Source organism: Aspergillus japonicus (genome assembly GCF_003184785.1).
Source record: "Aspergillus japonicus CBS 114.51 unplaced genomic scaffold BO86scaffold_121, whole genome shotgun sequence".
NCBI classification, from domain to species: Eukaryota; Fungi; Ascomycota; class Eurotiomycetes; order Eurotiales; family Aspergillaceae; genus Aspergillus; species Aspergillus japonicus.
In genome coordinates this window covers 27,721-47,230 of record NW_020291758.1, presented here as the reverse complement: position 1 = coordinate 47,230, position 19,510 = coordinate 27,721, and the positions used below count along the sequence as shown (strand labels likewise).

The following is a 19,510-nucleotide window of genomic DNA, read 5'->3' as shown; positions in this document are numbered from 1 at the left end:
ATTTAATAAAAAGTAAAGTACTCTACTTTTTATTATTAGCTTATTTATAAAAAGCTGGCTAATTTTAGTTAATTCTAAATATATCTATAAAAAATAAAAAAAATTTAAAAAGTATAAAAATAAAAGTTGTAGGGGCTGCTATAATATTTATTATTATAAATTAAAAAATCTTATTTTTTTTATATATAAGTAGTAGTATATAAAAAAAAATAATAGCAGCAGCAGTAGTAGAATTTATAGTAAAATTAAAAATTAAAATAAAAACTAAAATAATAGTAGTAGTAGATATAATAAAAATAAATATATTTATAGCAGTAGCAGCAGCAGGCCTAGTAGTAGTAGTAATAATAAAAATATTTTTTTTTATAATAAAAAAAATAGTAAAATATACTATAAATAATTAGCTAAGTCTAAATCTATTTTATAAATAATTTATATAAAAAAAAGTAAAATAGGATAGGCTAATAGGATCTATAAATATAAAGCTTAAATAGTATACTATAAAAAAAAATTAGTTAATTTTTATAAAAAAAAAAAAATAGGGCTAAGCCCTTATAAAAGAAACTAATAAAATATTTTAAATACTACTGTAAAAAAAAAAGTTAGTTAAATATTAACTTATAAAAATATCTAAAAAAAATACTATATAAAAAAATTTACTAAAAAAAAGAAAAAAAAAAGTTACAGAGAAAAAAAAGGCCGGAGGCCTAAAAAAAAAGTCTTTTTATATAAAAAAAAATTTTATTTTTATAAAATTAGCTCTGCTAATTTTAATTATAAAGTATTTTAAACAGCCAAAGTAAATAAATTAAAAAAGATTTAATACTATTTATTAAAAAAAAATCTTTTTAATTATAGAAAAGGCTATTTACAGGCTATTATAAAAAAGCCGGCCAGTAAATAGTAGATTATATACTAGTAAAAAAATTTTATAAAAATAGTAGTAAAAATAGTATAATATATCCTTTTTATAAAAGTATAAAATAGTAAGCTATCTTTTCTACTACTTTAGTTTTTTATAAAAGTATTTATAAAATAAAAATTTTAATAATACTACTATAAAATATAATATTTTTTTATAAAAAAAAAATTATTATAAGGGCCTAAATAGCTTTTTTAACCTTTATAAATATCTGTAAAAAAATATATATATAAATAGTTTAAAATAGTAGTTATATAACAGCTAAGTAAGCTGGCTGCAGCTGCCCCTAAGGGCAGCAGCTGCCTTATAAGTTAGATAAGATAGTAATAATACTTTAAGATAATATATTAGCACCCTTGGCTTTGCAAAAGCTATTTATTTATCACACTATTTCACCCTTTAGCCCTTATATATAGGATTTTAGTAATAATAATTATCATAAATATATATAAAAGTTTAAAAATATTTATATATAAATACTATTTATAATACTTTAGTATCTATTTTAAAGTAGTTTTTAATATAGTAGTAGTTTAATCTATAGTAAAAATATTTTTAATATTTATAATAATTAGTTCTTTAATATATAAATCTATAGTATATAGTAAACAGATCTATAGAATTATATTTAAAAATATAGATTTTTTTAAATAGTTCTTATTATAAAATCTAAATTAGTTTTTTAAGTATATAGTACTAAGTTAATAATAGATTTTTAATAATAGTTATAAACTTAAATATTATATTTTCAACAGTATTTATTAAATATTAAAAAAATAAACCAGATTATAATAGTTTTTTTTAAATAAAATATTAGTTAAAAGTCTACTTTTAAAATCTTAACCAATATTATTTTTAAATATAGAAAGTAGAGTATTAGGGTGTATATAAGCTTTTTATACTAAATATTTAAATTTAATAAAAAATATACTATAATTATAGTTTTTTTATTTTAAATAGTAGAGGTATAATTAAAATTACTAAAAAAATATTTTAGTAATATAAAAATATTAGTAAAGTTATTTAGTATATATATTTATTTTAAATATAAAATTAGATTAAGATATATAAAATTTTATTTAAACAGCTAATAATATATAATTTCTACCTAGTAGAAGTAGTATCTTATAATACTTATTTTTTAATTTAAAAAATAAAATATCTAAAATTAAAATACTTGCCTTTAAACTTATTAGAATTATATAAATATTTAAAAAAAGCAGAGGTAGAAGATTTAAAATTAATTAATATAATTACTTTTATAAAAGCAGCTATATAATTTTTAATAATAAGTATAAATTTTAAAATATATATTAAAATATTTACTGCAGAAGTAGTAAGCTAAATAACTTTAATATACTTATTTAAATTTAGTTTTTATTTTAAAGGTAATATCTCTGGTGGTGGTTGCCTTTGTAAACTAATAGTTTATATTTAAAACCTATTTTATTTAATAAATAAAAATAATATTTTTTAGAATTATAGTTTATATAAATTAGCCTTTTTTATAATCTGCTTTAATAGTAAAGATATAGATCTGGTTATAATAGTAGTATTATTTTTCTAAGTATTTATTAAGATATTAAATAAACTTTTTTAGTATATTTAGTATTACTGGGGATTATAAAATTACTAGTATTTTATTAGTACTATTATTTTTTTAAAAAAAGCTATATAATATTAAAAAGTAGACTAGTATCTAGTTTTTAATTTAGCTGGGTAGTAGAAATAATAGTAAAAATAAAATAATTTTTTATTATTAGTTTTTTAATTTTTTAGCTACTAAGTTAGGCTATTTTTAGCTTTATAAATAAAATATAGTTTAAAAAGCTATAAGCAGAATTAGAAATAGACAAATAGTTAAAAAGATTATAGATTATATATAGGGCAGTTAGGGAGGACAGTTAGGTTGTTAGAGTAAAATAAATTAAATAGATTAAACAGATTAAACAGGTAGAATAGATAAAATCAGTGCATTAGGTCTGCACTGTGACACCTACAGAGGCACTATAAAAGGCCTTCCTTACTTACTCACTTGCTTATATGTGTGCTGCGAAAGGCCCCAGGCGCTGCGAAAGGCCTTGCTTGTTTGCTTGCTTGTACACGTGCCTTGAAAGGCCTTAAATACTTATATCACTAGAAAAATAATCAGTGATATATATTTATATAGAAGTAAAGACTTAATTCATATCATGTAACCTTTGTAAGGGATGTTGGTGTTTGGTAAAGGAATGTGTTGTGTGGGAGTTCTTGGTGGTAAACACGGCCGTTGCGGAACTAGTTATGTGGTGTTCCGGAAGTACAGTACGTGCCCCCTCTATGTCCTTTTTTATAGAGTTTAGCACTGACCTCCAAATTTTGTTATGTGTTCTGTACAGGTCTATTTTCTACTTTAATCTTATAACCTGTCCTGCTATTGAGTAACAGCAATGGATGATGATAACGCCAATATTCTTCATCGCCTACCTATAGACAAAAACATTCAAAACAGGCATACCCTGCTTCATCCTGATGGAACATCCGCAGCTCACAACAACGATCTCTTCGACTCGAGAAGCACTGTCGACGTGGCCCTTAACTTCCTTGCATCGGCCAGTAATGAAGTACTTCTAGGTGTTATTGCATGTCTTAGTATCACCGCTGCCTTTATTCTAGGAAAACTTGGCTTCCTCCTGATCGGAGCTCTCGCTGGGTTTACCTTGCATGCCTCCTGGGAGAATACAGCCCATGAAATCACCGGTGGAATATTGAGAAAGAACCGATCAAAGAAGATCGAACTGTTAGAAGCATTTTCAAGCCGATTACTCGATTGGAAAGATGGGAAGCCTCATAGCAATGATCAAGAGGCGGATGAGAGAGAGAGACAGACCGAGAGCATGCATACAATTGACCCTGATTTCTCTTCATTTGGACCGAAGACAGCTGCATCCTTAAGGTCAATCACAGATGAGATCATGAATAAATATGTGAAGTAAGTCCTTATCTGTTCAATAATATACCGAGCTCACAGTATAAATATGTCATGTAGCCAGTGGTCCAAGCTAATATTACCACCTGAATCGACATTTACATCTTCCTGTCGACATGTGCTGGTCGGCTTCGTTACAAGATTGGGGCTGCATATTTCCCGCAAACGACCCGCCGACACCTTCCTGGAGCTTCTCATTAACTCTAGCTCCGTCATGATTGTGTTCTTGAATGAGTTGTCCGCTGCCTTCGATGCTGCTGAATTTGCGGAACCACCCGAGCAATTCATTTTACGCTATCTAGATCTGCATCCAGCCAGCAATTTAGCAAATATCCTACAAAAAGAACAGCAGCGGAAAAAAATGAATATGGTAGCAGAAGATATACTGTCGGGATACCTCGATCCGAACGTCCACGATTGCGCCCTGATTAGACACTTTCTTCGCGATGTACTCTCCAGTATGTTGTCCGACTCGGTCGTCTCAGCTCTCTCAAAGCCAGAGACCATTAATGCCTGGATCGTACAACTTCTTGGAGAAGGTGAATCCCAAATAATGCACGCGATAAATGTCGGTGTTGATAAAGCCAGAAACCAAGACTTGACAGTCCTCGATGATGCCGGTCGAATGACAATGTCTGACTGCAATTTCACGTCATGCAAAGATAATGCTAGTCCACGGCGTGATTTTGACTTTTCTACTTGCCAAATGACAACAACTGAAAATATAGATGCCGCATCCTTCGAGCAACACGGTTCAGCTGAATCCCCGTGGAGGGGCGGATTTCCAAATCTCGCACAAAACCGTGGTCGTGCCGGAGCTCCTTCTGTGACGAGCAACGAAGGCACGAGTTGCCCCCTTCCCGGTGTAGATTTTCACAGCCAACTGTCACTTATACATGCAAAAAAGCACATGACACTAGAAGTAGTGGAAGGTGGAAATTGCGAAAAGTCAGCGCGTGCTCTCCCACAACTATCGGCGTCACCTGCTGGCGATATAGTCTTGGATGAAGAGGCATCATCCCTACATATGACATTTCATCATGCCTCTTTGAGTATTGATATTGATATGGATTCGGAAGGTGGTGAACACTTTCGGAATAAGCCAACATGCGACTTTTTGCTTCAAATAGAACCGCAATTCACAAGGTCTACCGGCTGGATGGTGTTCAGGAAGTATGCTGACTTCGAATCCCTTCACAATACCCTGGATACGATCTCGAGGTTGAACAAAATTTATGATTTCATGAATCTTTTTCCAGCTCTACCTTCGTGGAAAGGTCAAACCAGACTAGGTCTAGCCAAAAGACTAGAACAGTATCTTCGTTGTGCCCTCGAGATTGGACCACTCGCTGAAAGTGAAAAAATGAAGTGTTTCCTTAACAGAGATGGCAGCATGGGTCCTGGTTCAATCGCTGCGTCAAGGAAGGTGGGACTTCCCCTTCCGGTCCAAAATACACTCGAGGCAATGGGAAAGGGCGTTCTCGCGGTGTTCGCCAACGCGCCCAAGGGCGTGTCGGGACGTGTTTTTGAAGGCATGACTGGGGTATTCGGGAGTGGAGGCGGCAAAGAGCTTGCTCCCGACGCTGAATGTAGCAGCTCTGATCCGGATTCTTCGGTCGTTGGCCAGCAATTTGTGTACGGGTGTGGTTCTTCAGCCCAGCACCCTATTGTCACTCAATCGAATGAAATTTCGTGTGACTCGGCTCATCCCATGCTACCCGATAATAGAAATTATTCGATGCCGTCACAACCTTCTGCAGATGCAAAGCCTTCAGACAATCTCCGGTCGCTGGGAGTCAAACCGCCTGGCGTGTCTCAAGCAGCCGCAGTTGACAGTAATAATTCGAAACACCCAGCTTCCAATATCTTGGGTTCTGAAGTCGATTCCTCAAGCTTTGGGGAGTGCTCCTCAACATCAAAGATGCTGGGTGCATCTTGTGACAAAGTTGACCGCCGCACAGAACGAGAAAGAAGAATCCAAGGCAATTGTATCACACGGGAGGAAGCCCGGACGGCCCTGGAACTCATCTTTGCCGTGATTAATGAACTGTACACATTGTCCTCGGTCTGGGATATTCGCCGAAGGCTGCTCAATGCCGCCAAGTCTTACGTGTTGCGCCCAGGAAACCCGAACTTGGAGACGATTCGGGAGGTGTTTCAGGAGTCTGTTATCAATTCCCATGTTTCTGATGAAGCAATCGGATCGTACCTTATCAAACTTCGTGAGAATGCTCTTCCCACGGAAGCTGAGATTACGAACTGGCATGGACCTATGAGTGGGCCAGAGAAAGAGCGCTTGAAAGAGACTGCGCGAAGGCTGTTTGTTGAAAAAGGGCTACCGCAGGCGCTCACCGGTGTCATGGGAACAGCTGCTAGCAAAGAAGCTTTGGGTAAGCTCTTTGATTGTCTCCAGGTCAGAGTTATCGCACATGGATTTATGTTTTCTCTGATTCTGCAGGTGTTGAGGGCGATTGTCTGTTAGGTGTATAGGCACCAAACACATACTGAAATATGTTAACCCCGACACATCAGCAGAAGTAGATAAGAATAATCTTCCGATAAATGTATTGACTGTGTCTTGCTGACCTAGATTCTTACTTCTTGTCCCACCCTTGGACATGGCTTTGGAACCTCATGTCTGAATGTGTCAGCGTTTCAACTCAGGCCCGGTTCATGTAGTCATCAGTATAGACCCTACTTTTACTCATGAATGCCGAGATGAAACTTTTAGATACAAGGCATCTCTCATGATCCCCTCATCCACTCCTTAGGCCTTTTCATAGGCAGAGTGGTAATATTTTGGCGTCTAAGATACTACATAACCGTAACTCTTTCCCACTCTAAAACAGCTTGTAATAGACCTTAGATGTCCTCACCGAAGAGATAGGAATATGTTACCGCCCACTGAGGTGACCTTTCTACTATAAGTTATGTAGTGCTGAAAGCAAATTGATATGCTATAAGACATCACAGGGGTGTGTTTGAAGGACATGCAAACAACATAAACAGTTTAAACCAAGTTGACTATCTAACCCGCCCCTTTGGAGTAAGTAGGTTTATACTGCGTACAACTTGCATAACCTTATCGGTACCACTCTCACATTTCCGGAAATGTGAAGACGTTTCCATTACCAGTATCTGGATTAGCATCTTGGTCGTCTTCACTCCCGCATTGCCACAATTACTGTACATTATTTGCAGACATGACGTCCCGGGCCAAGAAGCACACCCTAGGTCACAATGACAACCTACACACCACTGAACACCGCCAGTCGAAGAGAGCGAAATCAGACAACCCAGAGCGACCGAATGAGACACAATTCACTGCACCGTCAAAGGTAGACACGAGTGGTGATAGTTACTGGGACTTATCGAAATCCCGTCGTGTAACAGTCTCGAATTTTCGAGGGAAAGCTATGGTCAACATAAGGGAATATTACGAGAAGGATGGTCATGAGCTTCCAGGAAAGAAGGTAATTTTGAAATGTATGGAGCTGAATGTGTCTAAATTCTTGAGCAGGGAATTTCTTTGCCAATCGAACAGTATGCGAGACTCGTGACTCTGTTACCCGACATTGAACTTGCAATCAAGGCCCATGGCGAATCAGTCCCTCGACCATCGTATGACAATGACAATGCGCAATCTTCAGCAAACGATGATGCAATCGGAGAGGTCAATGCCCTGGCTAGCCCTGAGGGTCCGCGAAAGAATATTGAGGCTACAAGTGACGAGGAGAGCGGAGAGGAATCAAGTAGTCGCGTCCAGCGAGAGGATTTTAGGTGAACTTGGCCACCAAAACATGCTATCAAGTTTGTGATAATATTACAGTCCCTGGAAAGTAGTCTGCGTACTCCCTCAAGGAGTTCGTCTCATTCCTATTTAAGACTGGTTACACCCTAATTCTGCCGGCAAAAGCCACCACCGCCAAATCCTCACTACTTTGTATAACGTGCTCTACCAATATTTTTGTTAACGAGAGCAATTGGGAAGGCGGTGCTGCGGAAAGTGGCGCTTGGAACCAAACAATTTGGTGGGGGGAGTACGTAGACTACTTTCCTCCCACTGTACTGTTCTCTTATTTGATCAGTATTACCCATCCATCGACGAACATGCCGGTCGTACAGTGCTGGTAACCCTATCAATCCAGGCTACGGAAGGTTTGCCGATGAGTAATGGTACACATTTCCTGTAACATGCTACTCGTACTCTAACGCGATACATTACATTAATCCGAGAAGCTCGCTTGGGGAAGTGGGCCCATGGTTTGCTGCTCTACAGTATGGGAAACATGTATTCGGCTTCAAATCACTATGCTTTTTTGCTATTCAACTTGGGGTGACCTTTATACATAGTATGACTCGTGATAATGGCAGAGAAGCCTGCAAACGTTATCGCTGCATAATGGCATCTCTAGGTTTAAATCAGGAATTCAGTGTCTGGTTGAACCAGTAAGGTCGTATTCTCCGTCTGCGAGTAGTCATGTACTGAGTATGTACTTATGGTAGTCTAAGTTGTTGATTGGAGTTGCTCATTGACCCATAGAAAAACAATAGATCTCGAGGTCCACATGGAAAGTAGTCAAACATGTATTGAGTACCGAGTACATGTACTGTACATGTACCAATAGTATGAGTAGTACTCCGTGTATCCGCCCCACATAATCCCGCCACGAGATTCGAGCTAGTAACCCCTGCTGAGTCTACCCCTGTCCAGTGTCAGTAACCCCCGGGCCTTATCAAAGGATCTCCGCAAACGCCCCTGAGAGCTATATCGCCTATCAGAATAACACCAGCACCACACGTCCTAGTCCCGTTTTATTATTCAAGCACTGGAAAAACCTGTTGCTCTGTTCACAAAACTGATTGGCCAATCTGCATACTAGATTGGCACATCGCAAGCGCATTGCCACTAGGTGTGCTGAAATTGCTCACTTGGCGTTTAGCTTGCCTCATATGCACCGGCAGGAGTGTCGTCTGCGGCAAATCTCAATAACAGTGCATCTACTCAAAGGGCTTTACTCATTTTGAAGCTCAAGCTGTGAGCCAGAACAGCTTTTTTTACTTTGCCCAACCAGGCCACGAGGTCGCACCCTTCACATCTTTGTTGCTTGTGTAATCTCAAAGCATGAATCATTTCCTAATCGCTTACCACTACCAGTGCCACTCTTTGCAACAAATCTGCATTTACATCAAACAAAACGCTACTTGCCTGTTTCAGCAACCCTTGCAACCACACTGCATTGACTTGAAAAGTCGAAAGGTACTTGTTGAAGCTTGAATACATGAAAATTTAAAGAGAACATCCATTTAAGTACTGCTGCCATCCTAGGGTTCACTGCTAGTGTTGCCCAGCACTGTTGCACCATGTTCTTCAAACTCCCAGCAGAGCATGACTCAGGACTAATGCCCAATTTTCTAGGCTCACACCCTCTCAATCCAGACAGCAACAAATGCTTTTCGCACGGCTTGTATCCCACAAATCGCAGGTCCAACCCCAGTCTAAAAACATCCGCAGCAATGACGGCTACAGCAGATATTGATATAGCAACCGACAACGACCTCGGAGAGAATAACATTCACGAAGGACTCGGGAGTCTTAATCGCTGGTCCCAGTCGACAACATCTAGCAAAAACTCGCATAAAGCGTTCTTCACAAACAACGATTTGTTGGGCGATCAAATGTGTCCAAGCAAAAAAGTGGGGTCGAATCCTTCACGAATACCATTCGCACCTGCAGATCACGAAGCTTCCTGTGGACCTCCTTCCCTCCGAGAATCTGTACATCAAGATCCCAATGAACATCTGGCGTTTACTGCAAATGAGGTGGTTTCATTCGCCTCGGGCGCTAGAAATGCAACCTCGCCGCACAATGATGCACAAGTGTCGCGAACTACTCAGCCTCTTCCTAGTCTGTTCCAGAACCCGTGGACTGAGAGACGCATTCAATACGCTGAGAATAGGGGGCTGGAGCCCGAAGATCATTCCACTCACCTTATGTCTGAATCAGACAGTCCTCGCACTCAAGGCTTAGGCATGCCTGCTCATACAGATTCAGAATTGTCTCTTATGAAAGGCAAGACCTATGAACGAAGAAAACGTGGCCAGTCCCAGAAAGCAATGCTTTCAAAAGCGCTGCAGAAAGCGAACACTGCCGTCTTACTTGACAACGCCGCGAATTTTGAAGGAGCGATGGAAGCGTACAACGATGCTTGTCAATTACTTCAGTTGGTAATGGATCGAAGCGATGGGGGCGAAGATGAGAAGCTAAAACTTCAAGAAATAGTGAGTTTTCCTGCAGCAGATACGTAAATTAGTACTGCGGGCTGAGCCGAAGAAAAGCGTGATACCTATATGATTCGTGTAAACGAGCTCCAACGTATGGACTTTTCAATCCGGAACATGGATAGTAAAGCCCTCCCTGAGCGGCCCCGCAGTGAAGAGTCCTACGTGGAATATCCATCGCAGGAGAACAGACATACATCATTCAAAGAGGGGGACCTGAATCGCTCACAGCACGGTTCCGATGCGCATTTGATCCTTGGAATGAAAGAAACGATGCCATCCGGTCAACTCTCCCCGCGGCAGCTGCTGCTTCTGCCATCTGCGATTATTGATGGTGATGATGATAATGATAAAATAGTTACTGCTCCTGACCATGACTGGATAAATCAGGCATTGGAACGAAGAGGAAAAATGTCTTACGCAGCTTCTCAGCGATCTGACGAGCACATTGGAGGCTTGATTACTTACAACGAGCCTACACCAGAAGCTAGTCTAGGTCAACCATCTGCTGAACCGCCGTTATCTGAGATGCCTCTGTTGAGTACTCAAGGTAAGGGTGTTCACGAAACAACATCATGGCTTGATACTATCGACGAGTCTGGTGCTTCTTCGCCCGCTTCTATTCGTTCCACTTCGTCATCTCTCTACCTACGTCGCAGAACAGGTCATCAATCAATTCATGGTACCGAAGCTGAATTTGATGCAGCCCTGGATGCAGCCGTCGAAGCCGCCTATGATGAGGACTTACAGCTGTCAACTGGACTAAACGACCACAACAGTGGTGTGGCCCAAAGCCCTCGGGAAACTGTCGACTTGGGGAATCATCACGTCGGAGAATCTGGAACCGAAAAAGGGGAGGTTCTCGAAATCCAGGAACCGCTTCTAACCTATAACGAGGCACCTCTTGACAGTTTTGCTGGTCCTGCAAAGGAGTATGTGGATGATGAAGCCGAGGAAGAGGAGCGCTTACTAGAGGAAATGACGAGAGGCTATATCATGGATGAATTCGAATTCGGGGTTCAGTCTAAATCCGCCCTGCCTCGGCAGCCAGTCTCAAGCAGCCAACTCGGTCGATCGCGAGAGAGCATCGGGTTAGCTCCTAACCATGGACCTGTGGACTTGAAATCATATGCCTCAACCGAAGCCATAGGAGTTGAGTCCAACACCTTCACTCAGCCAGAACACAGCCTCGTAGCTTCGATCAACAAGCCGACATCTGGTTCCATGGTAGGATCAAGTGTTCGAGCACGAAGGTTGTCAGGCCAGCATACTACCGAGCTGAAAATCGAGACAAAGCCTCACTTCGACGCTCGCTTGAAGGTGGCATCAATCCAGCCGCCAGATCCATTTGTCCCTCCCCAGGAAACAGCTCCCAAGGATGAGCAACTGCTGAGAAACAGTAATTTCTCGCACAATGCCCCAGGTTCCGCTTCTGGCTTACGATCAATCATACAAGCTAAAAGGCGTAATGTGTCAGTCGGTTCTTTTACTGAGGACATGCTAGCACATGTAACTGCTGGAAAGACCCAAGACAGCGGTAACGCCTGGCATGCGAAACTTCCTTCTCCGACTCGACCAATCGGTAAAGTGCCATCGGCGCCAGACAGTCTGGGCAAATTATATACCCCTTTCCGGACGCGAAAAATATCAGCATCGGGGACAGAAATGCTCTCTGAGTCGCCTAAAACTCCATCGAATAATGCTTTTCTTGTGTCAGAAGCCCAGAAAGGGCCGATGGCTGCGTCTCTACCCATCCTGCCTACACCAACCGGAACTAACATTGCTATAAATGGCCCACCAAGCGGTGGTCTTAATTTATTTGACACAAACATCCATTCTCCAACAAGTCCCGGATCCCCGAATGTGATGGCTACTGATCCTCCACTTCCCTTGGAGCCATGCCCTGAACCCTTCCTTCTACGACCATTCTGGCTCATGCGTTGCATCTATCAAACTATGGCGCATCCACGTGGTGGCTACCTATCTACGAAGCTTTTCGTCCCACGGGATGTCTGGCGCGTTAAAAACGTGAAAATCAAAGCTATTGAGGAAAAAGTATCAAGTTGCGATTTGTTGACGGCTGCCTTGTTGAAACTGGCCCAAGTTGATACTTATGATGCCGACGCAGTTCTAGAGGAAATGCAGTCATTGGAAAGTGTACTTGACCAGGTGCAGATGTTGCTTTCAAAGAAAGTTGGAAGTGAAGTTGGCGTTCAAGGAGCTATGGCTTTCCTAAAGTCTAACCTGTCCTATGACGATACAACGAATGTTGATAATCTGATCGCCAAGCCGTCGACCGGTCCCAGCAAGTCCTATCTGACATCGTGGCGCAAACTACGTTCTAAAAATGCCGGCTTTGCTATGGCGTCCTCAGCATCCGCATCGAAAGACTCAAGCAAGGACCTCTCTACTAGTAATACTGTCCCGATGACTTCAGTGCCTGTTTCTCAACACGCCAAGCGCAACATCTCACAACTACAGCTTAACGGAGCCAGTAATTACATGGGAGCTCTGGCCCGGCTTTGTGATGCCGTCCAGGTTTTAGGTGAGTCAATTTCGTTACTGTTTGGGGTCATGCCTTGTGCTTGAACACTAAGTTGCGGAACGTCTAGATCAAATCGCCCAGCAGGTCGAAGATCCCGGTCTGAAGCACTCGTCTCCCACTCTTGTTGGTCTTGAGTTAAGCACCCGCCATGCTGCAGAGTTCTTTGGTTTCTACATCTGTCGCTTCGCTCTCAATGATATCGGATTGATGCTTGATAAATTTATCAAAAGAGGCAGTGAATGGGTTTTGATCTGATTTCAAAAATGCCTGATAATACCCTGTTTCATGTATCTGTCACTATTTTCAACTTATATTGGAGTCTCTTTGTTAGGTGATAGATTGGTCTGTGGCATCACAAACCTGATATATAATGCAAAAAACAGCAAATCGTCATGCTTCGTCTCATATCACATTTTCAAATGCATCGTAGGAAGGGTCTCACACCTGCTGTTCACTTCTCGCCTGGAACATGCCTCCGGGCTGGCATAGGAGTCTTGTTACAATTAGTCCTGGAACCCATGCTAACCTTAAAGACCATGTATCTAGATTTTCTTAGCCACCGACCTAAGGCTTATTTGCCGTTTTTTCTCGGCGTCACGTATAATCTCCGCCGAGAGCTTGAGGCTTGGAGCAAGGTGCGCATATCGATTAACTTCCTCTATGACACCGCTGATAATTGCATTCACTCGGGCCGCTGAAGGTAGGAGTACTGAAAGCGCCGGAGACATGGTTGACCCCATAATCAACAACGTCTGTGAAACCATAGAGAGGGCACCTTGCCAGAGGTAGGGGAGATGGCCCTCACGGTGGCGACTAATGTGATCAAGCTGATTCAATGTCGCATCTAAGCACCGCCGACAACATTCTCTGACCATTGGGTCTGCGGATGTTTGTTCATGCTGAAGTACCGCCAGAATGTAGGGACGGTAGATGATCGTGCGACATGCAAAATACCGAAGTCTCAGAACGGTCTGGATAGAGTTCGAAGTTTGGTGAGAGGAAAGAGGGAATCGAACAGCTTGGGGAAGCCCTTCGTACCACTGCGAAAGCTGAAAATCCAGCTCGGAGGCAATCGGCCCAAGAGATGCAAGGGTCAGAGAGTTATCCTTCTGATAAATAACATGACTGACACGGTTAAGAAGCCTTCTCAGAGCTATTTCAGCCAAGAAGTACCAGAGCTCGTCGTGCCCTACCACCGCATCTACAACGAGATTTTCCCGGGGTGTGCTGCTCTGATCGTCATCTTCGTCATCCTCTGGTTCAAAGCCACCTGGAAGATCAACAAGCTCTTCATAGTGCACAATCCCTGAGTGTGGAAGGTCTAGTTCGGCCAGTAGATCGCTTTCGTATAGAAGGGCATTCCAGTATAGTCTGGTGCTTAATTCCCTCCATTGAGCAGAAACACGGGACGGATTGCCAAATAGCAGCTGTAGCTTCAGGCTAGCACTCGAAAGTAGTGTCCAGGCCTCCAATGGTCTTACCAAGTAGAATAGATAGGCAGAAGCGAGAATATTGCATTGGGCAGCGAGAACAGAATTGCGCATTGTAACGTTGGGCAAAAGGCCCCATGCAGCGACGAAATATGGCAGCCCTGGCGGGTCTGCCTCGGGTGAAAGACTTGATATGCTTCCATATTGACTTGCACACCCTAGTGCAAGGACCAAAAGAACGATACAGCTCTCAGCCCCCTCCTGAAAGCTAGATGAGATAGCTATGTCATAGTAACGAGGCCAGGTATATGGGTTAACGCAGGCGTACCAGACATTAACCCGCGAAAAAAAAGCCCGAGCATGCGCGACAGCGTTGGATAGATCGAGGCCAATATAGTTTGGGATCCGAAGTGGCTCACGAGCCATTTCTAGTTGTAGTAGGGTGTGAGGATCGTAAGGTGCAGCAACAAGATCTCGGATGAAAGGCCACTGTAATAGATTCAAGGCTGGCGTTGTGTGAAGCTTAGGCATTGTTGAGATGTTCGTTGGTGGGTTAGCCCAGGATCCAAGCCCGACAACCGATGTTCTGGATGACACTGTGGTGTTCTCTGTCATGTTAACGGCGGAATCGTCGTTACCTACGGGATCATTGACAGTCTCAGTTGTTGTTGAAGACAGGGGTGAATTACTGGCTGCAACAGCCAGCTTCGAACGTAACAAGCCCTCAATTCTGTCTAGCTTCTCAATGATTAACTTGTCCCCAGCATCTAGCTTGATGCCCGGCTCTCGATAAATACACTCCGCATCAAGATCGATACAGAGCTGGCATCTCGGGCGTGCGCCATTGCATCTTGTTTTGCGTAGACGACAGATCTGACACTATTACCGCCGTCAACTATGCACATAACGGGGTACTATGTTCGCCAAGAAAAGCACTCATTCAACCAACCTCGGACAATCTTGACGAGGCAATAGCATCATATACCAAAGGAAAAGGAGAGAGTAGAAACAAACAAACAAACAAAAAGACGAAACATACTGCGACAGTCGCGCGTCGTCGAGGATAATCAACTGCTTCAGCATGATATCGTTTGCGGGTTAAGGGGGCATCGACCGCCTCCTCCATCTCATGAGCAGACATGACTGAATGCCCGGTGAGTTATTTCGAGGTCGAACCAGTTGCTCTAGGAGACCGTAAGATGCCGAAGGATGCTTGCGCTGGAGAAGCAGAACAAACTCGAGTCTGCGTAATATCGAGAGAAATGGCGGCCACGGTTGCACTAGATAAATCGTCGGATGGAGGTTTCTCGAAAGGACGAGGCGTGTCCTAACCCATACTCATGAACTCCCCATGCTACTGTCAGGGAGACAGAGTCGAGGTAGTTAACTGATCACTTACGAAAATTATCAAGTGCTCCGGCTGCAGAGGCCGAATAATACCCCCCAAATCAAGTGGAATGAGCGCACGTTAACCATTCGCTTACTAGTCCATACTAGTTTCAATCCGGACGCATATGATTCGGAGACGATCAATCAGGTGTCCGGAGATACTCCTTAGTAGCTTACTGCGTAGATATATTACAGAGAAGGGGGCGATGTTGGCCCATATTATGACAAGACTAAATGCTCCGACCACATGGTAAGATGCCCCTCTTCCCCCATTTCCCCGCAAGATGCGAAGAAACAATGCCCACAGCAACCGGAGCCTTGAACCAATAAGTTCATTTCATTAGCTGTCGGTTAATAAGATGCATATGTAATGAGCCTGTCGGTCCTCGGTTTGATGGACAGCGATGCAGGCAACATTTGGTACGTTTAGCTTCGTATTTGCACACGTATACCCTGCCAATCCGATGAGAATGTGGCCTCTCACCTCGGTTTTGAGAGGTGGACTAAGAAGCAACAGAAGACTGGCTAGTAGTCCTAACGTCCCAACTTGACTTAAGATAGAATATCATTAACAGCCAACCTTTCACAAACCTATAAAGGTACGGTGCTATGTAGTTACTGAAGCATAGTGTTGACAAGCACAGATCCACTCCAGATTGTAGATGCTTGTTATTGATGATGGCGCTTAACAGTCACCGTATCCACCTAAGTTAATACTTAAAGTTCTAGGTAGCTACGTAAATGCTTGTAAATACTCAGTAAGTAGTTATCATGCGGGGTAGTATCCGTCTCTCAGAGTCATTGCGGGGGTTTGATTCAAGGTTGCACAGTACGAAATACAGATACGGAAACTTCAAACTACATACTATACAGTACGTATACAGAAGGATATAGTGGCCACTCTACAAAATAAATTTCCTTACTAAGTATCCTTACTGCAGTATTAACTGCCTAAGATTAACCGCCTAAGACTCTCTGTAACTCCTGCCTATTTACCTACCTGCCTTACCCTCTTCCTCCTCCCCTGCAGCTTATCTCTTCTTCTAAGGACCTTATAATCCTCTTAGAGCCATTTAATCACGTGATTATAACAACCCCTTTTACATTAGGATCTTTAGGGTTTTTAGAGGCTGAAGATATTGTTATAAGACTTCTTTATTAGAGAATCTCTCTTATTATTTTTATTAGGGTTGTTGGGGTTGCTATAGTGTTGATTTTCTTACTACTTATTAATTTGCCGGCGTATTTGTTTTTACAGAGTGGCCACTATATCGTGGCCACTATATCCTTCCGTAGTACGTATCCACAAAACAAGGGCCCACAGCACCCTAACTATACAATACCTCCAACAATTTCAAGCTTCTCACGTCCGGGAGTGTGTAAGGTCTCACTAATCATTTGTAGATATTTCTATTCGTAATATGTATTGGGATCTCAAAATTCTTCTTTACTCGTCGCGCTGATGACTATTCCATCTATGCAACTCGCTGAGACCCCAGAGACGCAGAACCCTCCAAGCCCGACGTCATACCGGCACTAGTCTTTCCCGGGCTTTGGCTGTCAAGGGGTTCTGTCTTACTCTGCACGGAACCATTGCCCCGAGTGTTGTAGCTGCTACCAGCAATGTCGGAAGAGTGAGCGCGATTGTCTTGACTGGGTTCAATCTTGCCAATCCCTGGCTCTGCAGCAGTTGAGGACCGAGTGTCGATGTTGTGGCGGCTACCGCCACCCACTGTGGCATGTGGGTCGAATGTCTTTGTGGTAGTCGGGCCAGCATTGCCAGAGATGGGAATCACACCAGCAATGCCGTTCACTTTCTCTCCGTTGATGTCACTGTCTAGCGTCCCTTCCATGCGGTCTTTCTTGTTCCCTGCTGATGCGTTTGCTGCATCACCAGTTGCATCGTGCTTCTGCGACTCGGTGCCACTATGGGATCCGCGCGAGGCACTGTTTCCCGACTTGAGGCCGGCGGTACCATCATCTGGTACGGGCTTGTGGTATCCCAGCTGTCCCGCCTGGGTACTGCTACCATTCGGCTCCGCTCGTGGGCTATCAGTGTTCCTCGACATGTGTTCTAGATGATGCTTTTTCGAAGGTGATAGTTGGTCCGAGGTACGACGACCTCCATCGTTGATCTCCGCGGACGGACCAGTACTGTATTGCGCCGCCTGGACACTGCCACGATTGGCCGTCGCACGCGCAGTATCGGCATCCTCTGCCAAGGATCCCAGAGGGCTTGTCGGGGATGGCATCCTATTCGTAGAGGTGGATTGAGTGGCTCCGCTAGTGAGATTCGTCGATGGGCTGATAGTGCCATGTGGTGCCGAATGATGTGGGATGTTTTCCTGAAAGCCTTGACCGGTCTTTGGCCCAAAGGTTGCATTGGGCGATGCAGTGTTTGTATTAGACATTTCTTGGCTCGATGGCCGAGCAGTCGAGGCGCCGAAGGCGTTGTATGAGTTAATCGTACCCGCCATGGGGTGAACGCCGTCCATACTACCCGCCTGTGGCTTGTCGAAGGCCATGGGCTGAGAGCTGCTGTTGTAAGGATTGCGGCTGGCATTGGCGTGTCCCAAGGACCCGGCACTGTGGTTTGACTCCATGCTGTTGGTTCCGAAGGCTTCCTCAGTCGCGTCAACGTTGTACGATGGGTCATCAATGGGGTTCATAATGTTGGACATGGTGGGTTGCTGTAAGTATGTAGATGCAATGGATAGAATGACAAGTAAAACGTGAATAGCAGACAAGATTTCAGGTATTGTTACTCGGGTAATATTTAGCTAGAAATTCTTGAGAGAGGCCATCATCCGTTTATATAGACTCGGAGTGCCTTCTTATGATCTTAATGACGTAGAATAAGCCGGCTCTCCGGGAATTCTCTGCAAGGATTCCCGACCCCAACTTGTAAATTACTATGACTATCAGTTCTTCGTCAAGGTTCGGGGAGGCGCGTCAATCACCATCCAAATTTGACACTTTCGTTGGACGAGCATTACCAAAGCCAATCAGGGTCAAGGACTTGCGGGCTTGATGGCTATCTTGATTCATCACCACAGCTAGTCACACATGGTATGTTGTCATTGCGAGGACTCTCCGATGGATTACTTCATTTCCGAGCACCTACAAGGTGGCACCTTTTGCCTATGATGTCATCCGTCATTGCGGGCCACTAGCCCTACGTGCAATGTCGTAATGTGTAAAGAAAATCAATTCTGCCCTTTTCAAAGAGCCCTGAGTTTATTGTGTTCGATTTCAGCTTGGGTCATCCTGTGAGTAGAGATGTACTGGTTATTCTCATCGCCTGTAGACTGTAGTTCCCAGAAGTCTGGGTTTAGTGTAGACTTTTTTCTGGATACCGTCAATCTCTTTCTTATGTGAACTTGGAGCATCGTATATGCAGACACTCACTACACATTACAAATTCTTTCCAAAGGGATATCTTGTACTTATACCTCAAGCCAGCTCTGCTCTACAAATCTTATAGTTGGTTTGGTCGAGGCTTGAGATAGTAGGTACACTGCTTACAAGACACTATAAATCTACTTCGCATAACTTACATAGTATAGGACACCTGCAGGGGCCCTTCCCTTTGCATCTGCAATAGCCCGCACTCCTCTCTTATTTCACCAACAATTGCTTAGACTCGCTCTGCTTCTCTAGGCCTCGGAAAAGACCGCAAAGACCAAGGACCGGACTGCACCAGACCGGACCGCATCGGTCTTTGGTCCTGAGTCCTAGAACCGCCGGGCGGTTTTAGATTATTAAAGACTATACTACTGCAGTTTAGTACAGTCCTGCAGTTTTATAAATAAAATAAACAGTCTTATACCTGTAAAATATATAAATTATATATAGCTAGTCTATATTTTTTATATTCTAATTTTACTAGTTCATTTTCTATATTATATAATACTGGTTTTAATAATTATTATTCTTCTTATTTAAAAGCCTAGGCTGTTTTTTTATTTTTTAAA

General features: G+C 42.5%; 4 protein-coding genes across 4 annotated transcripts; 2 read left to right on the top strand and 2 right to left on the bottom strand.

Moving 5' to 3' along the window:
* Positions 1 to 3,153: 3,153 nt before the first annotated feature.
* BO86DRAFT_384181 (uncharacterized protein) lies at positions 3,154 to 7,674 on the top strand (the record flags this gene model as incomplete). Its single annotated transcript, XM_025670867.1, has 8 exons — positions 3,154 to 3,226; positions 3,350 to 3,893; positions 3,951 to 6,280; positions 6,381 to 6,427; positions 6,864 to 6,865; positions 6,900 to 6,940; positions 7,092 to 7,363; positions 7,411 to 7,674. The coding sequence occupies 8 exons, from the start codon at positions 3,154 to 3,156 to the stop codon at positions 7,672 to 7,674; spliced, it is 3,573 nt and encodes a 1,190-aa protein (XP_025521931.1).
* A 1,733-nt stretch (positions 7,675 to 9,407) lies between these two features.
* On the top strand, positions 9,408 to 12,972 carry BO86DRAFT_326714 (uncharacterized protein; the record flags this gene model as incomplete). The annotated part of the gene is made up of 3 exons (XM_025668577.1): positions 9,408 to 10,172; positions 10,230 to 12,717; positions 12,785 to 12,972. 3 exons carry the CDS (start codon positions 9,408 to 9,410, stop codon positions 12,970 to 12,972), a joined length of 3,441 nt encoding a protein of 1,146 aa, XP_025521930.1.
* Positions 12,973 to 13,259: 287 nt separating this feature from the next.
* Positions 13,260 to 15,708, bottom strand: BO86DRAFT_373654 (putative C6 finger domain protein; the record flags this gene model as incomplete). The annotated part of the gene is made up of 3 exons (XM_025670389.1): positions 15,547 to 15,708; positions 15,187 to 15,427; positions 13,260 to 15,026 (listed from the first exon to the last, which is right to left on the bottom strand). The coding sequence occupies exons 2-3, from the start codon at positions 15,286 to 15,288 to the stop codon at positions 13,260 to 13,262; spliced, it is 1,869 nt and encodes a 622-aa protein (XP_025521929.1). The 5' UTR covers positions 15,289 to 15,427; positions 15,547 to 15,708.
* A 1,066-nt stretch (positions 15,709 to 16,774) lies between these two features.
* Positions 16,775 to 18,319, bottom strand: BO86DRAFT_393759 (uncharacterized protein). The gene has a single exon (XM_025673087.1). The coding sequence runs from the start codon at positions 18,215 to 18,217 to the stop codon at positions 17,012 to 17,014; it is 1,206 nt and encodes a 401-aa protein (XP_025521928.1). The 5' UTR covers positions 18,218 to 18,319; the 3' UTR covers positions 16,775 to 17,011.
* Between the last annotated feature and the right edge of the window lie 1,191 nt (positions 18,320 to 19,510).